At 32.8% G+C, this 9,112-nt stretch overlaps 1 protein-coding gene across 7 annotated transcripts in view; it reads left to right on the plus strand.

Moving 5' to 3' along the window:
• LOC149784310 (FYVE, RhoGEF and PH domain-containing protein 1-like) overlaps nt 1-8,045 on the plus strand; it is a 107,265-nt gene extending 99,220 nt beyond the window's left edge. For 4 of the 7 annotated variants that reach the window (XM_089932333.1, XM_089932337.1, XM_089932335.1 and 1 more), the window contains exons 3-6: nt 548-729; nt 2,874-2,973; nt 5,836-5,987; nt 7,603-8,043. In XM_089932333.1, coding sequence (XP_089788459.1) covers nt 548-729; nt 2,874-2,973; nt 5,836-5,987; nt 7,603-7,713 — 545 coding nt within the window. In that variant the 3' untranslated portion in view covers nt 7,714-8,043. Of the gene's footprint in view, nt 1-547; nt 730-2,873; nt 2,974-5,835; nt 5,988-7,602 lie in introns of all 7 variants that reach the window. The other 3 variants (XM_089932334.1, XM_089932340.1, XM_089932339.1) reach the window with 1 other exon arrangement.
• Nucleotides 8,046-9,112: the final 1,067 nt, after the last annotated feature.

The raw sequence follows: 9,112 nt of genomic DNA on the forward strand, positions 1-9,112 counted from the left end.
ATTTGGGAAATAAAGACTGCCACGACACGGAAAGTATGTGAATTTGCTTTTATTGCTCTAATGTTAAGCAGTAAGAAACAATACAATCATACTCGAGCCTTGTTCATGAAAGTTTGTATTCGAATTAAATTGAATTCAGTTAGCCAGTCTCGTTGAGCCTCGTAGCATATGTACTTAGCTCAGTTATATCTCACAGTATTAGCACTCTAGATAACCGTGGTATTAAGAAAGAAATAAGTGAGACCTCTCCATTGTATTTGAATGCAGGTGACGCCGTGATCGATATTTTGTTGTTACATTGCATTCGTTTTCTGCCTCTCCCACGAAACCATGAAAACTGGAACCCTACGTATTGAAAGTCATTCAAGGTATTTTAGTTTGAGACTTTGACTTAGTTTGCCCACTGGTCACCCGTTAAAACTGTTTTTGGCTAAGAAGAGTGTAGGCAAGTCCTCTCACGGGGAAGTTTTGGAAATGGAGCCTGTTAATAAAGTGATTGGATAATACATAACTACGCATGCTGAGTTCCAACTTTTCATTAATTTAGCAGGAGTTGAAGAACCATCGCTGCCTAAGCCTATATTAGTGGAATCACCTAGCGAACACGGCACCAACCTGGGGAAAGTAGCACCCTTATGGATCCCAGATAAAGACGCTAAACGATGCATGAAATGTTTTGCGGACTTTGCCTTCCTCAAGAGGAGACATCATTGTCGAGCATGTGGATTGGTAACAATTTGGCTTAAATGTGACCTTAAAATCAATGTACGAAACCTGGCACTGGTATTGCCTTTGCAATAGGGAATTGCACTATAGAGTAGTTGAAAATGTCCTTTCCATGTCATATGTGTCTTTATGCTCATATTTTCAATATTGCAAAGAAATGTAAATATGCAGGATGATCAAGATTCAATGAAGGATATACATTTTCTGCTGACATCAGTCATCACAAAGTAGATTGTTCACGAGTTATATAGGCAAACTACATATGACTTTTACCTTAAACATGCAATCATACATACATACATATATACATACAAACATGCATACATACATACATACATACATACATACATACATACATACAGACAGACAGACATGCATGCATACATACATACATAGTTGAAGAAAACATACATATCTACATATGAAACGTTTACCTCATACGCAGAAAGAACTAATGAAATTTCGATATGCTAAGCAATTCATGTTTGCAACGATACACTCTGTACAGTTCATGCAAACATGGATAAACTATATAAACTATATAAATCATATACATTAGTAAGCAAACGAAAGAAGTCTCTGAAATCATAAATTGACTAAGATGTGCTAGGTACACTAAATCTTGACAATTATGGTCGAATTGCATATTACCCAATATAAGATTGTTCTTGAGGACGGTATAACAATTTAAAGCAATACAACTATAGATATTGGCATAGATGTCGTAACCGACCATTTAACATATAATACTAGTAACGATTGTACGAGAATATTAACGTAGATACATTTCTACAATTTACGCAGGCTGACGATGACGATAAGTATACAATGATAAGAAGTTTAAATTGTACATAAGTCAGGGAAGTGGAGGACGAATATAATTTAAATTGTTAAAAGCTGGTTCACCATTCGTATTTTGCTTTGTTACATGACTAATTAACGAAAGAATATTTTAGTATTTTTCCTGGTTGTTTTATGATGCAACAAGTACTTTCAAGTTCTTTATAAATGCAATCCTCATAATGAAGGAAATTACGGACCAGTTGGCATTTTCTCCCTTATACCCAAGGTTGCTGAGAACTCATTTGTAACTGAATCGGCTTGAATAATTTTGCGCGAACATTTTCTATAAATATTATGTTCTTACCGAAACTGTAATTGGTGCAAGACTTTTAGACTTACTTGAAGAGTGAAGGAAGCTCTTGATGATAACAAATATGCATTTGCTATTCCGACAAATCGGACCAGAGTTTTGGCTCATTCCCTCATTAAATGCACATATACAAGCTTTGGGTTTGCCATATCTTAAGCGCCTCAATAGGTCTCTTTTATATCTGTAGGTCAAATTATCAGAATCAAATTAAAATACTGGTCTTCCGAGCAACCGAAATTCAAACAGTGGTGATGCAGTAATTAATGTAGTAAATATAATATATTCGGATAACGAGCCATCCAACATTCCTGCCATGGTGTCCACTGGTGTTTGTTTTATTGTGCCCGTATTAAGTAATTGCAACCGATTGTTTTCTCTTTTGTTGCTGTTTGTTTAGGTTTAATTTGTATTTCAACCTGTTTAGTTCTGGCATGCCCTCGCTTTTAACTGCATATACTTAGGTTTTAATTGCTTATTTTTCTCTTTCTATTGTTAATTTACACTTAAGCAATCTTTAACTGTTTCACCTTAAAATAAGAACGACAGTGACCGTTATTAAAATTGTCGACATTATTGTCGTAAAAGTGTTAAGTTTTGTCGGAACCCTAATTGAAACAGTTTTCTGATGCTGTTCTAGGATTTATTTTTGTAGATGAGGCAGTGATTCATATATTTTACTTACATACGTACATATTATGTTTTGCTTCGTGTGCGTTACTGGCATGCAGGTCAACCAAAATGACCGACCAATATATAATCTGTTTTATAATTACGTTTTTAAACCAGACAAGGTTAGTCTGGAAATGATCAAGTTTAAGTGATCAGAATGAATTTTATTATTTATATTACGAATGAAAATTGTACAAATATTCATTATATGAGATTCATCAGGTAGACTATTATCAGTGATGTACTAATGAAAGGTTAATGCGTCAGTGAACTTAAACTAAACAGCACCTAAGCTAATGCAAAGCGAAACTGTTTTCTTTTAAAGGTCCTCTGTTCTAGCTGTTGTAATCAGAGGTGTAGGCTGCAGTACAAGGCTTTCATTACAGATAGGGTATGTTACTCTTGCCGTACAGACATAGAAAGAGGTGAGCACATCATAGATAAATACAGCTGATTGTAGACTTCGGCACAGTTTCTCATTGCTATGTTGATGTATACATTTCCTTACAAATACCGTATTCGGTATAATTCATATCCCTGCCCCTATAACCGTATGTCCAACAAAGCAAAATATCACTTAAAAAATTAAAGCTCTTGATATCACCATGACTCACGGAAGGACATAGTTAATACAAAATAAGCAAAGTCTTCTATTGTATGGGTTGCCTTGAAAACTCATTGCAATTTATAAAAGTGTAGAGTATCTTTGAAAACATTCTTGATTTTGTTGAATCATGTATTATATTATGCAAACTTTATGCATATAATTCAATTAAACAGTATATTCTTATATTGTAAGTTCAGTTATTTACATATTTTTCAAAAGAAAATAACAATTTAAAATTGGGATAGGATTGTGCAGGTAACAAAGTAACTGTAACTACCAGCGACCAGTTATAGTACTGTCTCTTTGCTACAGTATTGCAGTTATGTGTTTGCCTTCCACCTTGTTACATATCGGAGTAATAATGAACGAGTTACGAATGATAACGTTAATGTTATTTATGAAACGAACTACTCCAATAAGACTATCTAAAGTCCTTGATAAACGAACTACTCCAATAAGACTATCTAAAGTCCTTGATAAACGAACTACTCCAATAAGACTATCTAAAGTCCTTGATAAACGAACTACTCCAATAAGAATATCTAAAGTCCTTGATAAACGAACTACTCCAATAAGACTATCTAAAGTCCTTGATAAACGAACTACTCCAATAAGAATATCTAAAGTCCTTGATAAACGAACTACTCCAATAACACTATCTAAAGTCCTTGATAAACGAACTACTCCAATAAGACTATCTAAAGTCCTTGATAAACGAACTACTCAAATAAGACTATCTAAAGTCCTTAATAAACGAACTACTCCAATAAGACTATCTAAAGTCCTTGATAAAAGAACTACTCCAATAAGACTATCTAAAGTCCTTGATAAAAGAACTACTCCAATAAGACTATCTAAAGTCCTTGATAAAAGAACTCTTCGTAAACAGGGAGGTGCATAACATAAGAAGATTTTAGACCTCACCCAGAATATTCTGTTTTCTCTGTGTCTGATGTTGTATTGTCATTCAAATGAATTCTTTAGATATATATCACTAACATGACTCTATCATAGACGTTAATGACAGAATAAGACGACGCATGTAGACCCCATTACGTAATACGTCTGACTTAAGGACGCTTGGAAATCATATGGAGAGAGATGTTCATCCAAAAAGTGGAAAGCCCTCAAAATAGCTGATGGGAGCTAACTTATCTAGTGTGTATTTACGTGTCATAAGGGATCTTGTTTATAGCAACGTTGCTATGACCTTATTATAGTGATTTACAATGTCATGCAACTCACGTAAATAATAATGTTTTAATGAAAAATGTTGCAAACAATAGAGTAGCCAATATACCTGATGTTTGGAAAAACATTTAGATCCCAAATGGTATCATAAGAAAGTTAATATTTACAACTATGAACGTTGGAATAAATTGTTTTAACAACAGTGTTGATATAAATCAAGTGAGAAGGGATGATTTTTAAGCGTCCTTCAGTCAGACGCATTACGTTATTGGGTCTGGATGCGTCGTCATAGTCTGTCCATGACATTAGACAACTTGGAGATATTCTGATGAACGTGTAAACATGTATATATGATGACTAGATGATGTGATTTTTACCATAATTAAATCTCATGCTGAAAAGCCATTGCAAAACCAGAGTTAGCAGCCTACATACTGAGTCTGACGTTTGAAATACTAAGAATATTTTGATAAAATATGTGCTAAATGTATATAAATAAAGTATGTGCTAGTTGTATGTGCTAAATGTGTATATGGCCACATGGTTTGTTGCACAACAGAGGAATATGGCTGTCGTCAAGGTCATGATCATATTGCATGATATCTTTATTCTAAAAATCTCAAAGGTACTTTTAATTATTTTCTAGTCGATCAATATTGAACAAGGGCAAATGCATTTACGCAAATATTACAGTTGTTTTATCGCAACAAGTTATCAATCAACATCCAGTCTGAGCACCCTACATATATAAATGGTAAGTTTACTTGACAGCTTATCTTCATCCATCGTCACTCCAACGAGCTGCTCAACAGAAACATAGCTGATAATGCATTAGTGCTAATATAATGTAAATTTATCGATGGGTATATTACATTATATAACACTTACATGCTATTATTGTCGAACTGTCCCATTTTTTGTCGGTTCCAATGTCATCTTAGTCTTCAATCAGACGAAATAATTAATGTCATTGGCATGACAGAGGCTGACAAAGTAAAATAATATATTTTTAATTCTCGACCTTCATTTTCTAATAATAACTTTTTATAATCAATTTAGACTTTATATTACCACCAGGAAGAGATATATTAACGTAATAAAAGTAGGCAGGTATTACATAATTAATATTGTTTGTACAGCCCAATTCAAGGTTTCCTCAATATTTTGCACACCCGAATGACATTTGTATGCACATCCATTGATTCAGTATACCATCAACATCGTACTCCATATTTCACATACATTTATGATATTTGGTATGTACGTCAATATATATCAAAATTACTTCAACCAACCCAAAGATGTTGCCCATATTCACCGTGTTCACTCTTTAGTTCCTTTAATATTTTAATTTGCCTGCCACTATGTCCTCTGCTTATTTTACTCACCACTATATGAGAAGAAAAATGCAGAAGGACAGAAGATAATCAACCATACCAACATAGGTAATTTTGCCCGAATTGCATGCTTAACTAGCTTGTATTTTTAGCTTTCATGAATGCGCCCCCTTCCAGAGATAGCAGCGCTCTCGGAAAAGTTGGCCCCGTGCGTACCAAAGATGCAGACAATCTACTATGTACCAATTGTTCTTTACGATTTAACATCATCAGGAGGAGACACCACTGTAAAGCATGTGGAAAGGTAACACATTGAATCATATTCAAACTTGGCAATGTCAATTGCTTTGCAAACGGGAATGATATTAATTTAAAATTTAAAAGGATTCTGTCGTTACATTAACTTGTATCTATGCTCATATAGTCTCTTTTTATTAAACATTAATATCATATCTTGATAGAGAGATTTGTTATATTGAATAATGAATAAGTGTATACCAACATCAAAGAAACAGAGTGTTCATGAATAATTAAGACAGATATATATATATATATATATATATATATATATATATATATATATATATATATATATATATACAGACAATTATGAATATAAACCAAATAAAACATAAAGTGCTATCTCTGGATTATATAGGAGAATGCTTGATGATCGCAGGTGGAATTAAGATTTAATACAAATGATACTGTCATAAGGGTTAGATAATTTTGTGTTCGTACTCTAAGGAGATTCAAACTAGGGTTAGCTGGTAAAAGTCGCCCATATCCTAGCCTGACACACCAGCCAATATTTCATCGCCACTAAGCACACAGCATCATAGATGATGAAACTAAATCGTTGTTATATGCAATAATGTGCAGCAGACACACTCGCATGATGACCTAGTAATTACTTCTCACTTATATACACAGTCATTCCGGATTACTATGAAAGAAATCAAAGTATAAAGGATAAATTATAGAAAATAATAAATATACACCAGTCATAACAGAATGTGCTATATATATATATATATATATATATATATATATATATATATATATATATATATATATATATATATATATATATATATATGTGTGTGTGTGTGTGTGTGTGTGTCTTTGTGTGTGTGTGTGTGTATGTTCGTGTGTTTATGTTTTGTTTTATTTACTGCCATAACATTCCTTGTACTTGTATTTGTTGTTCTTGTTTCTAGTTTATAAGTAACCTTTTACTTGCATATGAGCAAGCTACTAATTCTGACTTGTGCTTTCGATTAATTTTAAATACTTAAATTGTCTATGTTTTCTTTACGTGCTTACTTGAACCATTGTTTATGTCCTAATATGTGCTTTGTTTTTGTTACCAACAACTAAATTACCTTTGAAATATTAACCCTTTTCATGCACTTCGCTTAATCACTATTCTCTATTTGCTATTTGATTTATTACATTATATTTATGTGCTTTTCGTCTTGAAATTCATGTTTATGTAATGTTTTGATATGCTTAACGCAATATTAGTTTAAATTGTCATTTTGGATGATTTCAGCTAGCCATCCACAATTATCATTTTGGACATCGAGTAAACAGCTGCGTGAGTTTCAATCAAAACATTGTAGGAATGTTCCTTAGAACAAGCTCTACACCATTATTAGTGGGGTTTCTCTTCCTGTGGTCAGCAATTAGGTCGAAATCAAATTATATTCAACTTATTCTTTAGAATGAATGAGCCAATTGTTGGATCTATCTGAATGCGAACATTTCTTTCGACAAAGTTGTTGGATTTTTGGTGGTTGTGATCCCATCGCAATAGTAGAACTTCCATTGCAACTGTATAAAATACCTGCTTTCATAAGCTTCTAAGGAACTTCTAATGAACATGTGAGCTAATTTCGTTTTGATTACTTTTGAAGGTATTCTGTTCTAGTTGTTGTAACATGAGAAGTGGGCTGCAGTACATGGATTTCCAGGAAGCAAACGTCTGTCATAAATGCTACGAAGAGATAGCCAGAGGTGGACATTAGAAAGCTACACTACACTGATTACGGAAATCGGTACAGCTTAGACATTTTTATTTAAATCACGGTTGTATTGTATGTGGCGCAATATACATATATTTCCTTAGAAGCGGATACTCCTTTCTTGGCGAAACTAATATCAAACTTTACCTTTTGAAGCTTGTTTCTCTTACGTCCACATATCACATGGAAGGGACACAAAAAGTTGTCTTTCTAATTGAAACATTGTTGAATTTCCTGCTTCATTCATGGAGTTGTGACAAAACTCGTTTATTTTATCTGACAGAATACAAAATGTTTAAACTGATTAAAATGACGTATTAAATTCAATGTTATTTACTTATTTCCAACGATAATACTAAAATCAAATATGAGAAAATTGTGCAGGACCGAAGGTAACTGATAGCAGTAGCTACCAAATAAATTCTTTTCTCACTGCCCTAGTGGTGCAGACATTTTCTTCTTTTACTATAATGATGGAAGTAGCCTATCCAAAATATACTTCTTGATAGCAGTTCTTGTTACAATGACTCTACGTAAACAGGCCGGTACTATACTTGAAGGAAGCACTTTAAAAAACCAAACCAGAACATCATAAATTTCACTTAACTTGCTGTTCGTGTCTTACGTCTTGATATCGTTTAAATGACTCGGTTAAATATGTTTTAAAAAACTGTAATCTGACTTACGATGTATTGGAGTAACACTTAATAGATCAAAATGGTACAAATGAAGATTCGTCACTCATTAATGAGCTATATATATATATATATATATATATATATATATATATATATATATATATAAATTGTCGAGTTCAATCTTGACAAGTTATATGAAACATGACCATGCTTTATGCAAACTTTACAAATAATACTTACTTTAAATGAGTAAATATATCATTACTGATATGCTGCCAATGTGATGATGTTTTATCTTTTATTTTGAATTCGGTTTACCTATTTGAATATATGTATATATATATATATATATATATATATATATATATATATATATATATATGCCTTAGCAAATATATATATATGCCTTAGCATCACAACCTAATTGGATATTAGGTGAATTTTACGATATCCTTTATAAAGACTCTCTAATCCTTTATATCAATTATACCATCCATAGAACGTCATAATCTTACAATGGGCACCTACCAACATCAGCCAGTTTAGGTGTTAATCAAATGCATCGACCTTCGTCAATTTCTGATAGCAAAGTGACAACATTGGGTAATAATTCTCACTCAGAAATTTGCATCTGGTAAAATGTATGCCTTGCAATGGTGACACTAAATTTCAGAATAGTTCTCCTTAAATCGAAACGTAACACTGTCTTTACTAAGCCCCGCCTGAAAATATTTAGACTTTTGCAAAATACAATGATACCTTAT

Source organism: Sinohyriopsis cumingii, chromosome 14 (genome assembly GCF_028554795.1).
Source record: "Sinohyriopsis cumingii isolate HCF-2022 chromosome 14, ASM2855479v2, whole genome shotgun sequence".
NCBI lineage: Eukaryota > Metazoa > Mollusca > Bivalvia > Unionida > Unionidae > Sinohyriopsis > Sinohyriopsis cumingii.